A 21,129-nucleotide genomic window follows, 5' to 3' on the forward strand; every position below is an offset into this window, starting at 1 on the left:
TCAGTGTGTGTATAAGTTTTAATATCTTAATTTTGTTGGAAGTGTACCACCTTAAATACCAGCATAATTATGTACTGAATTGTACGAAAATATGTTAATAGCTGTTATAACGTTTCTACATTTAAACCCATAAAACTATATATAGGATACAATAAAAAAAGACACTTTTTGAAAAATGTTGATCAGTTCTGACCGGGTAAATTTTTATTTTCACCTTTAACAATTTTTAAAATATTAATCAGTATTTACAGGTGGTGGACATTGAAACTGAAATACCTCGAACACAGTCACTAACCTTTATTAGTAGGTGGCCAGTACAGCAGCAATGTGTCTGTGACATGTTGGTGGAGAGAAGCATCACCACACGTGTTCCTCCAAATGACCCCATAAGGGCTCAATAATGTTCAGGTCCTGCAACTGGGCGGGCCATGGCAGATGTTCAACCTCACCTTTATGTACATCTAACCACTCTCTCACCTGTTTAGCAGTGTGTATCAGTGCGTTATCACCACTGTCCGGAAACAATATTTTCACCATATGGTCATCCAGAATAGTCCTTGGCAGTGACATGTCCCTTTAGGACGATCAGTGGTCCCAGCACTCTGTTGTTATGCTTCGGATGTACTTCTCCACACGTAAACTCTTCCAGATGTTGGAAAAGCAGTGATGGTGGACTCATCCAAGAACATGACATGTTTCAGGTCATCTTACATCCACGATTTGCGCTGCTGGCACCGGTCAGCCTACTTTTTGGCATTGGTCCGAGTGACCAAGTGTTTCGGTATAGCAACCCTGCCGTGGATGTTGGCCCTATGCAGTTCTCGATGGATGGTTTTGGTAGAAACAGGTTCAGTCAAGTGTGCATTCAATTCTGCAGTGACTTTTGCAGCGGTGGTTTTGCACTTTTTGGACATAATCATCTTCAATACCATTGCATCCACTCTTCCCACTGTACTTTCTACTGTGCAAAACCAAATATTCGATGTGAAGTCCAGCTACTACTGTGCCGATGTGACTGGCAGGCACACAGCTATGTGCTCGAATGCCTGCTATGCTGTTCATGACCAACAGGTGGTGCAGGCAAGCCCTCCAGTGGTGTGTTCTATAATCACCGGTGTTTGAGTTTCAATGTCCACTACCTGTATAAGTATTGGAATTAGATCTCAACTGATACCACTTTGAACCAATACTAGTGCTTGCAAATTGTAACAATCCTAAGTTGTTCAAGATATCGATTAATATTAATGGATGAATATTTCGCTCCAACTATAAGCATTAATATACCAGAGCCGTGCTTCAAAAATTTAGAAATTACATCAGAATGTTAAATATGTGCTACATAATGAGAAAGTACTGTTTTTCGCACAATGTTGGTGCAAAATAAATGGAAACTAAATTTTGCCTAATTTCCAGAAAAACCTTTATGAACCTTGCAAAAAAAGCCAAAAACCTGGAAAGGTATCATTGGTATCGGTAAATCAAATCTAACCGCTACTGTTATTAGCGCAGCCCTAGTTTGAAAGGAAGGATGGTAGTGTGTGGGGAGGGGAGGGGGGATAGCCAGGGAATTCCCCTTCTGGATTTTATTTCCCAGTCCTCGCATTCCTAAGTTTTATTCTAATCGGTAAAGGAAGTTTCCTCCCCTCCATTATTATTTTCAGAATTAAATTTAAATTTTGCATGCAAAAGGGGTAATTGTACTCATTTCCAAGTCAGACCTTTGTGAAAGAATGAAAATCATAGAACTGGAAGTTAAGGAAACAAATATTTTAATAAAATTTGTCTTGAGCCCTCTAGGTGCCCACATAACGTTGGGTGGCCAACTTGATTTCACACCAAAGGTTACAGGTTGGATTCCTTGTGTTTCTTTGGGAGTGTCCATTCATTAATTTCATCTCATCATCATTACAATTAGCCAAAAGTGGAAGAAAAGTGGGGCAAATTAAAAAAAATATATATGTAATGCTTTTGTTAATATATTCTTATGAATGCTTGCAGATATTTTTACTTTAATACATAGTTTTAATTGACTTCTGTTACATAAATCATAACACACAAAGAAATACATCAGATATGGAACCCCCTTATTGAATTCCTACTGTACTCCTTAAGAATTTCATCTCCACTGCCTGCTTCTTAATTATGTCTCTTTCTCGTGCTCCTTCATGCAAGAGAAGAGTTGGATGTTCTGGAGAGTTTCAAGTATCTGGGAAGAATAATTAAAGGAAGGTGAAAATTAGATGAGGAAATGGAGGACAACTTTGGAACTCAATCCTGTTAAAGTGAAAGGAGAAGAATATAGCAAATGCTTATGGGATGTAAAATAACAACATAAGAAAATACTATAGTTAAGACAGTAGTGCAAATTTATTGGCTAGTACCACTTGATACATTTCCACAATCTGGGTATTTCATGGAGTTTCACAAAGTGACGGTATGACATTTTTCCTGGAAATTATATAAAATTTGACATTTTCATTTATATTGCACCAGTATTGTGTAAAGAAAATGGATATTGTGATTAAGCAATAACTGTTTTAATATTTTCTCATGTAAAATTATAAATATTTTAAAGTAAAAACTTTGGTTGATTAAGAAGTTACATTTTCAATTGAATTCTTAATAAAGGTATTTTCTACTCTTACAGCGGCCGGTCCTAATTCTGGCAAGGGAAGTGAGAAGCGGGGAAGTGACCAGTCCAGCAGGATAAGAAACACAGCAGCCTGTAGAACGAGGTGGGCACAGCACCTCCTTCTCTCGACGTTGTAACTCTCGGTGCTTGGTCTGCGGCGTAATCCCTGCTTCCCACTTCCCTTACCAGAATATGGTCAGCCACCGTAAGAGTAGAAAAGACTATAATAATGTAAATATTCTGGAACACTTCAAATTATTACAATGTTCAATAGATATTTATTTGTATTGGTGGGGCTCAGTAAGTCTCAATTCAAAGTGGTGTCAGCTCATTCCCTCTCCTCAAAATATAAAATTTAATAGTGTTTCATAATTTTACTGGTTTTTATTTCCTGTACTATTATAGTTCGTAATATTTAATAATTATCTTTGTGGCATTTATATAGTTTTATGTTTTCAGCTCTGGCCTGCTGTACAGTTGGTTAACTTTGCATTTGTGCCCCTAAAATTCCAAGTTCTGTTCGAACAGTTGGTAAGCATTCTTTGGAATACCTACCTTGCATGGAAGACCAATCGAGAAGATGGTTTGGAAAAAGTATGATGAAAGTGAAAGTCGTAGGTAAGATCATATTTCATGACTTTCCATAGCTTTTCTCTAATGCTGATGTAAAACAATAGCAGCGAAATTATTTCATATTTGCATTAGATATGTACTGGCAAAAAATGGGGGATTTTTTCCTTTCAAGTTGCAGTGAAATATTGATTATATTACATAGGTATAATTTTTACATTATTCCACATTGGAATTTTTTTCAGCCTGGCACCATGAAAAAACAAGGGGAATCTACATTATGCATGCAACTTCTTATTTGTCTGCCCTTAATAATTCAAATGATTGTTGTTTATTGATTTGGGTTATTAGTAGGACTACCCAATACTAAGAGAAAGTTGTTTCACAAAATTGATAAGAACGTTTCCACCTGCACTGTATTTAAATTTCATCACAATCGGACCACAAGTTTTTTATTTATAGAATTTCAGAGAGAGTGCTCGTTTGGGAAACACTTTTTTCGTTCTCATGACCATATAAAATCGAAGGCATGCTTGAAAATTATTTTGGTTACTATAGCTTAATGCAGAATTGAATATGCTAAATTTTGATGTAACTCGTTTTTACATAGGTCTACTGGTTAATTTTTAATTTGAGTCCAAACTCGAGCATTCATAATTTTTAATCCGATAGTAGGTAATGGAAAAATAGGATGGTGGTATGTTTACATACCCAGCAATTTGTGAACATAAAAACATGTATGAGATTCAAAATGAAAGTTTGTAAAGGGGCAGAGGCAAAATAAACCATAAAATATAGTCAGTGTGATAAATTATGCAACTTCTTAATCACCAGTGATATTTTCATGTCATTTGAAACACTCAAAATACGTCATATTCAGTTTTGAACACAGACTAGTTCAGGTGGAAAATGTGTTTGTCACAGCAACAGGTGATCACATTCCTGATTTATCTACATGTTTGTTAAAATATATGTGTGCTCACTTGTATTTTGTAATGCTTACAAAGTACATTGAGCTCTGGCTTAGGTGTGTGGTTATCACTAGGGGAGTGGATTTTTATGTGGTAAAAAAAGTGACAAATATGTTATCTAAAATATGTGGCTAAAAGCCGAAAATATTTTCATTAAAAAAACTGTCAAAGAACTAAATAGATACTCACATGTGAATAGATTTCAAAATTTGTCTCTAAGCACTTGCATGCGTGTCCCTGATAGAGTTCAATTTCCTTTCAACTACACTAACATCCTTACAGGAACCTCAAATCATTTTGTAAACATCTGCCTTTCAATAAATCTTGAAGTATCGCAATGGATGACAGTTTTGTCAGACTCATTCACAACACAGGCAAAAGCTTCAAAATTATTTGTTGTGGAGTTTCGAATAGGATAGTAATTTACTAATTTACCTTCTATTTTATGCATTAACTCCGAAATATGCATTTGTAGAAAATTCGGAACCTTCATTTTATGTGGAATGTCTAAAATATGTACATTTTATGTACTTTACCTGTTTTATGTGCTGAAAGTAATATTATGCATTTTTATGTGAAATAAGACTTCACAGATTACTTTGCAACCATATGGTCAGCATTCCCGAGTTTTGTCGACTTCTGAAAATATGCTTTTACCTAAAAATCCACTCAATAGTTATCACTAGAGCCCGGATTTCTATGCAAAATGCATGTTTCATGTAGCATGCAAAAACTTATGGAAAATATATTTTTCTTTCCGACGAACTTGTAAAGAGTCTTTTGAGACGCATATGATAGCGCATATAAGTGCATATTTTGATTGAATTTTGTTTTGCGTGCATATTTCTTCAACTTTGCAGGATAAGGCATATTTCGAATTTTATTGCTACATACTAGCATATTTCATAGTGTATCAAGAGATAATAGCGTTGAGTTTGTTGCCCACATTAGTTGATAAATTCACTTTCGACTGAACGGCGATAACCGAATGGAGAACATACTAATTTAATATACAATAAATATACACTATAATTTTTAAAGTTTTTTTCAGCATTTTATGCAGCGCTTTTTAAACAACAGCGATCTAGCACCTTCTGATGCTTTTACAACTGTGAACTAGCGTGAAGCCTTTCTCGCGACTTGGCAACTATGTGTAAAGGGTTTCTGCTGTCAGTATCAAAGGAGTTCTCGAACGTGTAAGTGTTATTTTGTGTTGTGTTAAACATGCCACCTGAAAAATCAAGTAAGGCAGTATTTTTGCGTAAATATGTACAAGAATTTGGAAGTAGTGTATTTACAGAAGATGGGTCAGTTTTGTTCTGTGTGGTGTGCGAAAAAAGAGTTTCAGCAGAGAAGAAATTTCAAGTTACTCAACATGTCAATACAGCAAGACACTGGGAAGCCCTTCAAAGAAGATCGCGCAGTAAACAACAACTGCTTACTACCGCGTCCACTAATTCAACATCTGAATGCACAGTAAGTGATACATTCTATGTAGATCTGTGTTCTGCGTTTGTGAGGGCTAATATTCCTTTGTGGAAACTGAGCAATGCCCATCTACGATGTTTCCTTGAAAAGTACACGGGAAAGAAGGTGCCAGATGAATCAACGCTACGTAAAAACTATGTGCATGTTTGTTTTAATGAGGTCATGGGAGAAAATCGGTAAGCGTTGAAGCACGAGAAAATATGGGTGTCTATCGATGAGACTATTGACGTGGCGGGACGTTGTGGGATAAACGCAGTGGGTTTACAGAAGAAAACCTAAGGAAGACGTTCATAGTTCATTGCAACAGAGGTCATTAAGGTAAGATGTTTGGAAAAAAAATAATTGTTCATGCATATCTTAGTGCATATTTTTTATATTTTTCGTGCATATTTGCATGCATATTTTGCTGTTTGTTTGTGCATGGAAATCCGGGCTCTAGTTATCACTCTTTGGTGCAAGTGATTCCATTTTTGATCTCTGGTCCTAGCTCCAAAATTTCAGTGTTGACCTAACATTGTGAGGACACCAGTCCAGTATGCCATATAACAGCAGTGATGGCACCTGACACTGACATGTCACCCAAAGAACATCTGCTTGGCAGGGCATGGCCACTTTAATGGCTGTTGCTTCACAGAGTTTAGTTTTTCATTTTTTTATTATTGTGGATTCAGCATTAGCAAGTGACCGTGTTTGCATGGAATGGGATAAAAGTTTTAAAAAAGGAAGTGAAACTTGAACCTTTGGTGGTTTGTGTCAGAAGTTGACATGTCTCTTTTAAACATCTAGATAACTGCCGATCAACCTTCCAACCCACAGAAAAACTTTATCACATATTGTACAAAATATACATTGTGCATGTTTGTGAATATTAGATTTTCCATAGAGGGTTGTGAAATATGTTTTCTTCCAGTCAAAACTTAATCGTGAATTCTATATTGATCACATCACTACTGTAGCTGACAATGTATAGATCCCCAGTCTGTATGATAAGAAGATGTTACTTTTTTAACAGCTTGCCATTATTTACCAATACCAGTATAGTATCGATTATACAGTAAGGTCCTGATAATTCAAGGACTACTCAAATTACAAACAAACTCAAGACTATTTGGAATAACCTATGGACAATCGGAAGAGATGAAAGAAAATCAAAAGAACTACATGCCGTTGAGGGGAAAATAGTTAAACAATATTGAAGTTACAATTTAAAGAAATGGTCAAGTGCCTTCTTCAGGACGTTACACCATTTCATTTTCACAAACACACTTATCAGAAGAAAATTCGATTTAGTTTTTTTTTGCCTTGGATTATACAAAACATCGGATTATCGAGATTCTACTGTAATAGACAATAAATATATATAAATGTTTACTGCATTATTTATTAAACTTATAGCTCATATTTTTTTTTCTTTACAAAATATTCAAATATATTTACACTACAGTCCTGATTAACCGAATTTGATGGTGCTTCAGTTATACGAAAATTCGGTTAAACCGGAATAAAGGTTTTTTGATATTCGTACAGTACAATGGAAATGTTTTTCACTGACTCACCCTTGTCCATACGATAAATAGCCTCCAGGTTGTTTTTTTTTGTCACAACTATTGCTACACACTATAGCACGCTATTGCCACACACTAAGCAAATTGAAGTCCGCCAGGGCTCATAATCGAGGCGTTATGTTCTTGGACGACAATGAAAGACCCCACACTGCAAGGGTCACTGCAGAACACATTCGTCATCTGGGATGGAAGAGACTGAATCACCCGGCCTACAGCCCCGATCTTACCCATCCACCTTTTTCCTGCGTTGAAGTTAGCACTATCGGGATGTCACTTCGGAAGCAATGAAGAGGTGTGACAGGCTGTGAAGAACTTCCTTAAATCGCTGGGTACCGATTTTTACCAGGAGGGTTTCTTGAAATTGATTTCACAGGACGACAAATGTTTCAATGTCTGAGGCGACTATGTGGAGAAAGAGCCAAAAGATTGTATTTTGTTTGTTATGACATTTTATTCTTCTGTTTGTAATGAAGCTTCCCTGTGAAAAAAATGACGAAACTTACTTTCGGAACGTCCCTCGTACATATAGTATAATGCTCACTAACAGTAAGATTTCAGGTGCACTGAACTTAATTACAAATCTCAACTGGCAGGTGTCTCTTGTCCTTGAGCATATAGCACAGTATGCATGCTGCTAAAAATAGACTGGGATGGGGGAGTGGGTGAGTACAGCCAACGCATTGTAACAATGAACTTACTCTTTGACAACTAACTGTTAGACCAAAACAAAGACAAAAGTGCTTCGTCGCTGCTCCCGTGTAAAACACAGTCACGCACGAGTAACTGCTTTTTTTAGCGATTCGGTTGAACGGAACTGTAGTGTATTTAGCTTGTGTAAGCAGGTTATAAATTTATTCACAGTTAACTTATTGATTTTCTTTTTTTTGCATGAGAATTAATTGGGTGAGGTATTTTTTTGTACTACTATTTAAATATAGACCAAACCTTTGCAACCATCATGCAGTGAAACTTTATATTCAAAATGTAGAAAAAATGTTAAATCTTTCGTTAACCATGCTATTATTTTTTTTTCTCACTACAGGTATATGTAAAGCAAGGGAATAGTATGTAGCAGTTATTTACATGTGTGTGATGCTGATGCCGTGTTATTATGTACAAGCCACCAGTGGTATAAGTTAAGTATATGAAGAACTTGTACATGTGGTGCTCATACTTATTGCCAAAAGTTGTGTTCAAATGATATATATATGAAATATGATAATATGACGAAAGGGTAAATTTTTTGTACATAGTCTGAGGAAGACCAAAGAATATATTTGTGTTTTTCCTACATGTGCCTAATTCTCATGTTCATTCTTTTTGTATATAAGAATCTATTATTTTGTCAAGATTGATCAAGAAGCAACAATCTTCAACATTTTTCTAATGATAACTACTTTGGCATTTACTTTGCCATGTATCTGGCTTCGCACTTCTTCAAAGTGGCTTCATTTTCTTGTGCACAACTTGGGGAGAGTAGGTCTTAGTGAGTACTGATACCAATGATTGCTAGGGCTACAGTCATGTAGGTTCAAACCTACTACCGATATCAGCAGATACTGTTTCTGGAGTGCGTGTATCGCAGGATGTGTGTGTAAATTGTGGACAGACACTTTTTACAGATTCTGTATATCATTGGATTTATGTATATTACTAAATTTTCTTTCAATCTGCATCAAAACTGTGTTGCAAAAGTGCATTTTATAATCAAATGAACACAAATTCAATCAATATTTCAATTGACTGAAAAGTAAATCTAACAATATTTCCAAGGAAAATTATTTTAGATTTGTATTGCATAGTTGAAATGTTATACATATATTCTATCACTTATAACTTGGGACGTGAAGTTTTCGTTTTAACGATAACACCGAAAAGTTCAGGAAAGCAAAAGAAAGTGTTTAAAATGTATTTGGGTAGGTAAAGGAGGCAAGTTTTTGGTGTTTTGGAATCTCAAAATAACACGAATTAATGCCATTTTTCAGAATAAAACTGATTTTTGCACTTGAACACCAAAAACGCCACGAAATGTGCAATATAAACGGGACATAACACTTCTTTTGTTAAAAAAGAACTACCTGAAGTGCTATGTGATCTGTCATTTCTAGTCTAGCTGGTGAAAGTTCTATTCAAAAGAGATTGCCGGATTCATTTATTCAAGTACGGCGCAGAAATGACTGACAGTTCTGAAATAGAATTCTCGGCGGGATCTTCCCAGAAGGGAAATTTCCTACGAAGAGGAAAATTTTCAGGGAGAAGTACCTGTTGTGATCCGAAAAGGGGGTGGGGCAAGTATGAGTGTATACACAAAACGGTATTTTGAGGTCGCAGAGGGATTTTTTGGCATTGTTAAGGAAATGTGATGTGCATGATTGTGTTCAAACATTTGGGTTTAATCATTCAGTAAACATTTCATATTTAGTGGATGATGATATGAAATAGTTTTCCACATGGAAGAAATTTGGTCATTTCTCACATAGGTAAGCCTTTTTTTTTTCTTTTTGTCTGTCTCAATTTTTCAGAGCTAGAACAATGTGAAAATCTTAAGCATAGAAGGAACAGTAAAAATGCATGTAACAATAACACCGATTTTGTCCTAAACTGCAAAAAATAACACCAAATTGCAGTAATAATTAACATCGAAATTTAGGGGAAAATAAAAAGAAAACTTCATGTCCCTACTTATAACTATTTTGAACAGTTTAAGAAGTGTTATTGGTCCTTAGTTTAATATATAATGCTTAGAATATCATATGCATGTTGAAGCGTAAATACCAAATGGTAATTTTTACTGTTGCATTATCATGACTTCCAATCTTATTCTGTCTTGTGCACAAGGTTAACTGTGGAACAATATTGCCACTAGTTTCATATGAAAGTAATCAAGGCAGTTGCTGCCAAACTTTGCCTCTCTATGTGCTCAAAACGTAGGTATTCTTAGTGCTTTTAATAAGTATGGCAACTTTGAATATGCTATTGCGGCAACCAGTGGTAAAACTTTATCTTTAAAGTAGAATTGTACTTTTATTTGACTGCCAGGCTTTATAAGAGGCATAATTTGGGCCCATACTACTCGCTTCATTTATATTTCTTATATATTGAAATATCTTGGTTACATTACTGATATGCAATTGCTGGGTGCTTACTCACTGGGAAGTCGAAATTATGTGGTAATTATTGGCACCAGGAATTTTGCAGGTATTGTACATGAATTTACTGTGCAAATGTGCAATATCCCAGCATCTAGTATTCATAGCTTGTAAATGTAGACAGATGGAGGATGCAAGGAACTCAGCAGAGTCTTCATTTTCTCAATTTTTCTTTAAAATTTTATGCAGGTTAAGTTTCAAACTTACGTTTTTGCTTCAAAGTACCTATTTTTTTTTATTTGTCACATAACAGTTGCAAATTATTTGGAAATGCCATACAATATACACTACAAAATAGGAACAATTTTGAATTGGGAATTCTCTTCTCGTTAAACGGAATTTCTATTACGTATAAGAAGGTTTACATGATTATGTGGCATACAATTTTAAACCTTAAATTGTATACTTTAGAAAGCATAATGTTGTCGCCTTGTAATCAAGGGGTCCCAGATACGATACACGGTGGAGACACATAGTGCTTCGGATCCCACTTTAGACTGTAGGTCCAGTCCCGATTAACCTTACTGTGCATAAAGTGGACTTAAAACACAAACTCAATCAATCAAATGTGGGGATGAGTGACGATATACTCAATCAATCAGTAAATTGTGGCAGAGTGGTTAGCACAACATGTTACAATGTCAGGGGTCCCGTGTTTGAATCCCAGCCTGGGCATGTTTGTTTTTTGTGTCTCCCTTCATCAATTTCACATCATCATCCATCCTCATCTTTCTGATTAGCCAAAAGTGGTAGAAAAGCAGAGTAAAATAAACCAAATCAATCATACCAGTAGATTTCTATGATTTTTAGAACAACAAGGATATGATTGCTAGGGCTTTCAGAGGATTTACAATGTTGACATTCCATCTTGGTACAGGTGTAATTGAGGTTTACATTTTAATGGCTAAACTAACTTCATAGTTTTTTTAAAATAGATGATTTTTTCACATAATTTTAAGTTTGTCTTGTAGATAATTTTTTTTTTTTTGCAAAATTTTTCTCATAAACCACTTCATTATTTGTCATATGTGACTATTAGACACACAGTCTTGTTTCTTGCATATGCTTTATATAGTGAATGTAAAAAATTGTATTAGTCTGATACGTTCAAGCAATTACTTCATGCGTCGTATTATTATACTATTAATATTAACTTAATAATACTCAGCGGTGAACGATGAGACTCGGTGAAGTACACAGACTCCTCTCAGGTACAGGGATAGTGTTAGGCAAAGACAATATTCACAGCACAGAGAAATAAAACCACATTACTGGAGTATGCATAAACTGAAAGGGTTTATGCTTTATTTATTGCAATTATAATTCAAATGTACTTGAGACGAAGGCGAGGACTTCGCTTTGTCGATGAATTGACTCAATTAAAACGCATAAACTCAATGCGTGGCTATCGGCAAGCCTATGATCACATAGACTTAGCTTGCGCCCCGAACTACCACACCAAGAGATATGCAATGATAACTGAGCCAATATTTGCTCTTTAGCCTTTTATTTCCAAATTAATCCTTAGGCTAACTTTATTATTTGACGTATCATCAATGCATGGCTATCGGCGTACCTATGATCACATAGGCCTAGCTTGCACCCCGAACTACCATACCAAGATGTATTCACAACACCGAGGAGTTCTTTTTAAGTTTAAAAGCTTCGTCGATCCGTGGTGAAAAAGTGTGATGATTTCTTACGCGATATCCTCGCTTTTATACTCTTTTCGAGAACACAGATTAAAGTACAGATGAATCACTCACTATCTACAAAAGGATACTATCAACAAAACTGACATCTATATATCTTTAGAAATACAATTCGTATAGTGCACTCTGGCAAACATGAAGATACATTAAACTACTCATAACAGAGCATAAAATACAATAAACATTAAACAAGAGATATACATTACAAACAAGGTGCATTATTACAAAGAAATTACGCTTTCTTTTACAAAAATAAATACATTAGTGACATATTTTCTACTGGTGACGTCACATAAAAATGTGGATCATATCAAGTCATAAATAAAATAAATAATAACCCATAGCTCAGTAGCCCATGAGTGCCAGGTCCTACCTGCTGACTGCCGAAGTGGGAGATCATCCAACCAGTTACGAGCTGATGTGTGGTCAGCACGAGGTACTCCCAGTCGTTATTGTAGGTTTCCATGCCCGGGGAATGCATCTCATTCGTAGCTCCCCAATTTCCTCACGATGGTGGGTGGCCACTTGTCCCATACACAGGCTGAAATCTCAGAAGAAAATTTGTTACACTCCCCCAAGTAGACTTGTACCTGCATGCATCCCTTAGCCGATGCTCAAAGCACGATGCCTTAGACACGGTACACGACATTGTATTAACCTTTACACTCCCGAGCAGGTTTACGAAAGTACCCCCGTTCTCGCCCAGGCTTCGCGGTGGTGAATTTTAAATTCGAACACTCTTTGGAGGAAAATTGTTATAACTCGGTCACTATGGGAGCTATCTGTTTCGGATAACTTTTGTTTTGCAGCTAAAACATCAGCGCATGCAACCGTGTACAATTCAGAATGCCGAACCGAAAAAGAGGGGTTTGGGTGGCATGACCCCCGAATTTCAATGGGGAAGAAAATCTGGAGTTTGCCCCCCTCTTCTCCCACTATTTTGGGGAGAAGGCGCAAACTTTAGTATTCGTTTCAAAGAATGGACATTTCTCAAGAGAATGAAACATGTTTCATGTTCTTGGGTGCCATACAGGTTGAATAATAAGCGAAAATGTTTTTATTTTATTTTTTTTTACGAAAAATAGATAATTTGCATTATTGGAGGAAAATTGTTATAACTCGGGTACTATGGGAGCAATCTACTTCGGATAAGTTTTGTTTTGCAGCTAAAACATGAGAGCATCCAACCATGTACAATTCAGAATGCCGAACCAAGGAAGGGGGTTTGGGGGATGCGACCCCCGAATTTCAATGTAAAGGAACATAAAAATCTGTAGTATGGCCCCCTATTCTCCCGCTATTTTGTGGAGAAGTTGCAAACCTTAGTATTCTTTTCAAAGAATGGACGTTTCCAAAGAGAATCAAACATGTTTCATGTTCCTGGGTGCCATACAAGTTGAATAATGAGCCAAAATGTGAAACTCTGTTCGGAAATGTGGCATGGATATGTTGCAGAGGGGAGAGGGGGGAGGTTGGTCATCAATGTGAATTTCCCAGGCTTGCTCCAGACCTGTGTCACAGTTTCCACCCAAACATAACAGTATGAAGGTCCAAAATGCAAATTCATTTCGTAATCAGCACCATGATACCATATGGTATCATTGGGGCAGTACGACCTTACTCTGATGATACCATATGGTATCATCAGGAGAGTAAAGGTTAATCACCAATATTATAAATTACTTTTTCATGTTTGAAATTCTTTATTCATTTACTGCCTAATGATGTTCTATCTGCAAAAAAGTAATCTTTAAATATTTTATATTGGCATTTAATATAAAATATGTGTTATCACATGGATAACCTGCCGAGATAGAACAAAATTAATAAAATGGTTCACTCTTCTGAGTGTTCTTTATCCTGCATCTTTTAGTAGTCCTTTGGCCAACTCCACCACCATTTTAGGCATTACTATATTACAGAAAGATGAATGCTTAATGAACTTATTTGTGCAATCCTAACAATGCAGATTGTTACAGTGCTTTCCAATGTTTTTACATTACCCATATTGTATGTTTTAAACCACTTCCATAATAATAATAATAATTATCAATGTCACTGTGTAAATCTGTGATATTGTAAGCAGATTTTTAATTCAAGCAAAATATACCTAGAACTATTAACATATTTCGTGTTGTGTGAATTTATGTAGCAAAATATTTTTACAACTATAAACTTTTACTAGTGTAATATGTACTTGTACTAATGGATGATATTCAGCAAACAACTTCTCCATATTCATTGCACAAAATCATGCCCACTGCTATATTTCGGGCAAACAGATCAGATCCTGCATTGAAATTATGGGTAAGCATTGTGCGTATGGTCTTTCCTGAAGTGGCTCAAGGTATAATTATCATGATCATATGAGGAATGCAGCCAGCAATCTCAAATTTTAACGCTGTAAGGCTTCTCATATGCTTTCCTTAATACCCACGAATCTGTTTGCCAGACTTTATTCATATTCAACTGTTTCTTCCCAAAGTGCACTCTGTGATGGTGTCAAGTTGAATATCATCCGTTGGTAATAAGTTGTTGAACAGTCTTAATTTTTTTATAGTTTATTGTAAATAAGAGCAAATATAATGTGATTTGTAAATGTGCCTGTACCAGATTCAATATAATGCTTATCATGGTTTGTCAATGCTTATCCAAAGAGTGGCAGGTGTACTTAAAAATCACTTTTCTCTGCTGAATATTGACACTTAAACTTAAAATATACATGAAGTCTTATCGTGACATAGGAAGATGATACAATATTTTTACTTATCAAATTAGCTGTGTGGTTCGTTCGGCTTCCTGTCATGTAAACTGTGGGAGTATGTGATGCTGAGGAGCCATGTATGACATTTTGAAAACCTAAGAAGCCATGTATGACATGTAAATTCATATCAAACTGCACAGTTTAGTGATTAAAATAAACTTATTCTCTGTTCTTCAGAAAAACTTCATTATAAAGTTATGATTAAGTGGTAGTACATAAAGTATTAAAAACATGATTTTTTCATTAAAAGATTAAATATGGCTGTACAGGTTGTTCTTTTTTAATGAAATTTTGCCTAACTGTCTGTGATACCATAACATTTATGGGTGCTAAAAAATGGGTGTTAATAATTATTGGATATTTGTGAAGTTACGTAAAATTCATCTGTTAGTGTTATGTTTGATACCTTTCATATATATATAAAAGCTTGTTTGAAAAATGTCAGTTGTGCATATATTGTAGACTATGACGTGCAGAACAGTTTTAAACTGTTTTGTAGGTATTATGTAATATTTTGATCATTTTTCATATGTGTCTGTGTAAAATTGTCAAATAGAAAATACTTTCTCTAGCTTCCATCAATGAACAAATTAAATATGAGTCATGTTATGGTGAGTCATCAGGATTACAAGGATTTTTTTTTTAAGTAGCATCAAAGACGTAAACATCCTTTATTTGAATGGCAAAAAGAATCAGCAAATTGAGCCTATTATGTATTTTCTATTATGAAGCAAGATGAATGAACAATACAATTACGAGGGACGTTCCGAAAGTAAGTTTCGTCATTTTTTTTTCACAGGAAAGCTTTATTACAAACAGAAGAATACAATGTCATAACAAAATGCAATCTTTTGGCTATTTTTCCACATAGTCGCCACTGACATTGATACATTTGTTGTACCGTGAAATCAATTTCAAGAAACCCTCCTGGTAAAAATGGTGCCCAGCGATTTAAGGAAATTCTTCACAGCCTGTTGCACCTCTTCGTTGCTTCTGAAGTGACATCCCGATAGTGCTGACTTCAACGCAGGGAAAAGGTGGAAGTCTGATGGGGCAAGATCGGGGCTGTAGGCCAGGTGATTCAATCTCGCCCATCCCAGACAACAAATGTGTTCTGCAGTGACCCTTGCTTCCTTCATTGAACAGTGAACACTAGCACCCAACCATCTGCCGGGACATAACGTCGTCTCCATACATGCTCTGTAGGCATCGATGAATATCTGAAACACTAGTCGCACGTGCCCATTCATAGCGCACAACAGCACACACTTCCATTTGTGACCACGTTTCCAGCACATGTCTTTCTGCCATACTGGTTTACACTCAAATGAGTTCGGGCACGTCAGTCTGCTGCTTAACTCTATTCTTCGGCACTCTGCGCATGCGCCATCGCTTCTCTGCTCTCGCTACTCTTGTCGTGAATTCAGGAAAGATTGTCTTTTGTTATGGCAATGTGTTTTCTCACTTTGTAATACATCTTTCCTGTGAAAATAATGATGAAACTTACTTTCGGAATGTCCCTCATATAAATATGCTGCATTTCAGTTCTTAACCAAGAGATTTACCTGCTTTTTTGAGTTATTATCCCACAGTTTGCACTGAATTGCAACAGAACTGTGTGCATCATATTCATACAATCTTCTCAGAGTTTCACAAAGAGTTTGCACATCATATATGAACATTTAGCTGCACTTCTAGCTCGAAATATTTTCCACAGTTGCATTTAGTATATTTCTTAACATTTCACAAATATATAACTCGGCAAAGAAAAAACAAACTTCTATTTGTTTTGGAACACATGTCACTAAAACATGGAAACATAATGAATTTGTATGCTTTCTCTATTCTTTGTAATAAATCCATTCTAATACAATTTGATTGCAACAAAAACTCATGTTCTCTGCCAGACTGCTCATATTTGCAAGCCGGAACAGGAGACAAAGATTCACACAAACGTGGTAACCATGTTTTTCTCTGACTGCCCAGGAAGCCCTTCCATAACATTATAATATTGTAATGATACAATGATATGATATATAGAAGTTACATTATTGTTGTTTTTAGGTAGGGTACACAAAACCATTCTCTTGAAAACAAACACCCTAAAAAATGTTGAAGTAGTCAATAAGAAGCCAAAATATCCACATTGTTATAATTATTTGAGACTGAAATATTTATACGTATTGTCTCTTGTTAATCAACAATTAATGGGAATAGGAAATTATTTTATTGACATAAAATGACAAAAAATGATGATAATGATTTGCATTAGGAAAAGGAAGCTGCATATTAGGAACTTATTTTATAAAAACAGAGTCCATGGAACTAATAATAAGAATGATACAAATAAGAACTAAGAAGCAGCCAGTAAACAATTTTTAAATTGCTGTGTTTTGTTGTACCTCAGTTTATCTGCATTATAAGAACATTACACACAGCATGCATGTCTGCTAAATAGATTATATAGATATTATGTGTAGTGCATTAAAATGCTGAACAAATTTTGTATAAAGAAATTTAGGTGCTCAAGATACAAAAGTTCTTATTTATAATATTTTTAAAGCTAACTATAATATTGACCATTTGCGAAGATAGGCAGGCATACATGAATTGTTTTTCTATGTTCGTAAGAACAATAAGAAAATTACCTAATTGTTCATCAACATGTAAATTATTAAATCAGTAAAATTATTAGCCTTCTTACCAGTAAATATATACATCACTATACAGTGTGTTCCACTTAGATGGCTCGATAAATAATTGATAATTTGAAGTGTAAATAATGGTTTATTAAAACTCCTTTTTACATACCTTGATGAAGAAACTCTCCGAGTTTAGGAAACTGGTCAATGCAACTCGATGCTTGCACTTTGAGTTGCCCTGTAGATATATAAATGATATTCAAACTCCTGCCTAGTGTTCTGTAGCATCTGTGGAGTGACTAGTGCAGATTGTAATGCTTGTGCATGCGCAAGTACATGTATCCACTATTGGTGTATAAACTTGGAGAGTTTCTGTATCTTGTAAAATAAAAATCATAACAATATCTCCGGTTTTTAAACGATGAGCATTTATTTCTCGATCCCTCTAAGAGGAACATGCTGCATATGTATTATGTCCTATAACATAATTTTACCACTTTTACATTTGTAAGAAAACATGTCTTTTTCTGCCATATTATTTCAGAGTTGTTCTGTACACAAGGCTACTAAGCAGTTTTGTGATAATGTTCAAAGTTGATGCAGAACTGTAATGTAAACAATACTAGATTCTAAATGTAGATGAATACCCTAAGTTAAAACAAGTGATGTGATTTATTTTGTAATTACTTAAACATTTCGACCCCAATGGTATCAGTGCAATTATTGTTATTCAAAAATACTGCATGTACACTGTATTGTGTTTAACCCCTTTCCTGTGAAATTTTCTGACAAAATGCTTTCCCTTTCTGTGTATTTTTTTTCTGAATTTGCGTAATATTTTTAAGTAGCTACTGCTTCAGCACAATTCATCCGAGTATCATGATTCTTACATCTTTCTCTTCAGAATAGAACAGGCTTTCAAATGGTACCACACACATGTGTACATCAAGTATGAGCAAAGGGAAATCAGGGATAATTCGGGAAATTTCCCTCCGAAAAATCCCTTTTTGGAACTTTGGGTCCCTCTGGACCGGCCCTGGATATAGGTACCCAATTATAATCTACCTTGAAAAATACTATGGTCTATACATAATACATCCACCAAGTTTCATTGAAATGTCTTCAATAGGTATGAGGGAAAACGTATTTCGCAATCCTGTTTAACAATACTATTAGATACTAATCGGGGATCATTCGGGAAATTTCCCTCTGGAAAATCCCTTTTGGTAACTTTGGGGCCCTCTGGACCAGCCCTGGATATAGGTTCCCGATTATAATATACCTTGAAAAAATTCTATGGTCTATACGTAATGTGTCCGCCAAGTTTCATTGCAATATCTTCAATAGGTATGAGGGAGGGATGAGGAAAAAAATAAATCACCAACAGTTCAAATAACACAACACCAAAAAAAATATACATAAAGCAACTGACTAAACACGCCACACAAACGAACTCACGTTTGCACTTTGTCAGCATAACACAAAACAGTTTACTTTCCTCTGACCTACTACTTCTTTTTCTTCTTTGTCGGCACTGAAATTCATGACTAAATAAAAGGTCAATGTTTCTTCAATAGCAAAACATACGCTTCACCAACAAAAAATGTATTATACCGTTCAACACAGGTTACTTCAGTCAGAGATGTTCGTGGACATAATATTATGCCCAACACACAATAAGCTATAGTGACCAAGGGCGTAATATTATGCTGAACACAGGGAAGGGGTTAAATATCTTCAATTTCAGCATGTCAGTTTCATTGAAATGCAATGCCTTAACATTGTTTGCCAACTTGAGACAAATGTTTTACTTTGAAAGTCAATGTTTGGATAAATATCAGTGTAATGCTACTTTATGCATGTATTTTTACTAATGCTGAGGTGCATTGTTTAAAATAGTAGTGTTACAAAATGATTTTACATTCTTTGAATGAGTGTGTTCTCTTTTTTGAATTATTATGAATAAAATATTTATATACATTGGAATTTTCATTGTGTCATTTCGTAATATGCATTTTGACTGTTCTGGGATGTATTGTTTGTGTTTCGATAGAATTTATAAATACTCATAATTGTTAATCTATGAGGGTCATACCATAAATAGGGTTCCATAATGTTTGCAGTCTCAGCTCCACTCCTCAGTAACACAATAGAGAAGATTTAGGTGCCTCTGTAACACAAGTGCACTTGTGTGTCAGCTCTGATCCACTTTTCATAGAAAAAGAAATCCTCTGTTTTTATATTCATAGCACAAACATGAATAACCTTAAGTGGACAAAATCTTGTGCGCCTGGATAGCCTCTTTGGATGCTATCTTTCCAAGCATACGCTTTTCAAATTTGCTGCGATGTGCAAAGAAATCGTAGCTCTAGAACCAATTGTCACAGAGAGATGGAATATGTTTTGTTTTCTTTTCTAAAGAGCTTTCAGCAGATGTAAAATGTACACATTGTGCCTCCTAATAATGAGTGTTAATAATTGTTACCCCCCACAATGGTAAATGAAAAATGTAGTATGTAGCAGCGATATACATCCTACAACCATACAAAGTTTCGTTGAAAACAGGCTGATTCTCTTTGTGGAAAAAAAATCACAATATATAAGAATGGCAGTATTGACAGCTTGCAGAAACAATTTCCGGAATTTCAGTAGTAATAATAGTAATAATTGATATATTCTTTTGTAATTCAAGTATGTTTTTCCTTTATATGTATACAAAACAAAAAGAAAGAAATTACTGAAATATCATAAACACTAAGTTGCTGACCAAGGCAGTTTATTAAGATAAAAACCCCTAACAGGTAATGTTTCCAAACAAAAAAAAAACATATCCTCTGAGGAAGACCCTGATACAGGGTTGAAACGTTACCTGTTAAGTGTTTTTATCTTAGTTGCTGACCAAGGCAGTTTATTTAGTGTTTTTAATATGGAAACAAGGCTTAATTATATTACAAATTAAATATTATGTGTAGTTTTCAAGAAGTGGCATATTAATTGATGTCACATGCTGGTAGGAGATATATGAAAGATCTGTCCGCTAAAGTTTAAAATTCACTACTTACATCAATGATAATTAACCTCCTCAGGATGAGTGAAATCTATCTTGACCACCTTCACATGGTCATTTCTTGAAAACACCCATGACATTTCAGTTCTGACTTCTTCATTTGTATACATACGTAGGAAGGCATGACAAGACTTGAATTACAAAACATTACATCCATTCTTGTTATTAATAAGCTCAAATTGAAAATGTATTTTTTTTTCTCTGTGTGTTATGGGATAGATTTTGTAAAATAGTGGGATATTTCCAATTTTCAAAATTTCCTGAAAATTACAACTTTCGAAAATGTTGCATAATTTCAGTGTTCTGTTTTCAAAATTGTTGGACGGCCATTACATGCCCTCAATGAGTAGTCTTTTGTTGTGCTTCCCTCAAATTTGCTCCATTCAGCATCATAGTGCTGAAACTAGAAGTGAAATTCTGGATTTTTCCGTAAGCTGGCAACACTGTCACTCTTATACATAATTTTTTTCCCAAGAAGTATCAACCTACTTTCAGTGCAATTTTGGATGGGTGTAGGAATGTACAACTGCTACATATACATTTTTTGTTCACTTTGGTCTATTGTAGTG

General features: G+C 35.3%; 1 protein-coding gene across 2 annotated transcripts in view; it reads left to right on the forward strand.

The window, feature by feature from the left end:
• The window catches only part of LOC145993898 (mitochondrial inner membrane protein Mpv17-like), a 39,096-nt gene extending 19,617 nt beyond the window's left edge, over positions 1–19,479 (forward strand). The window contains exons 4-5 of one of the 2 annotated variants that reach the window (XM_083129792.1): positions 3,092–3,250; positions 8,269–19,479. In XM_083129792.1, the coding sequence (XP_082985918.1) occupies positions 3,092–3,232 (141 nt within the window). In that variant the 3' untranslated portion in view covers positions 3,233–3,250; positions 8,269–19,479. Of the gene's footprint in view, positions 1–3,091; positions 3,251–8,268 lie in introns of those variants that run through there. The other variant, XM_083129794.1, reaches the window with a different exon arrangement.
• The last annotated feature ends 1,650 nt before the right edge of the window (positions 19,480–21,129 follow it).

This window comes from Lepisma saccharinum, chromosome 10, assembly GCF_977018435.1.
Source record: "Lepisma saccharinum chromosome 10, izLepSacc3.1, whole genome shotgun sequence".
Lineage (NCBI taxonomy): Eukaryota > Metazoa > Arthropoda > Insecta > Zygentoma > Lepismatidae > Lepisma > Lepisma saccharinum.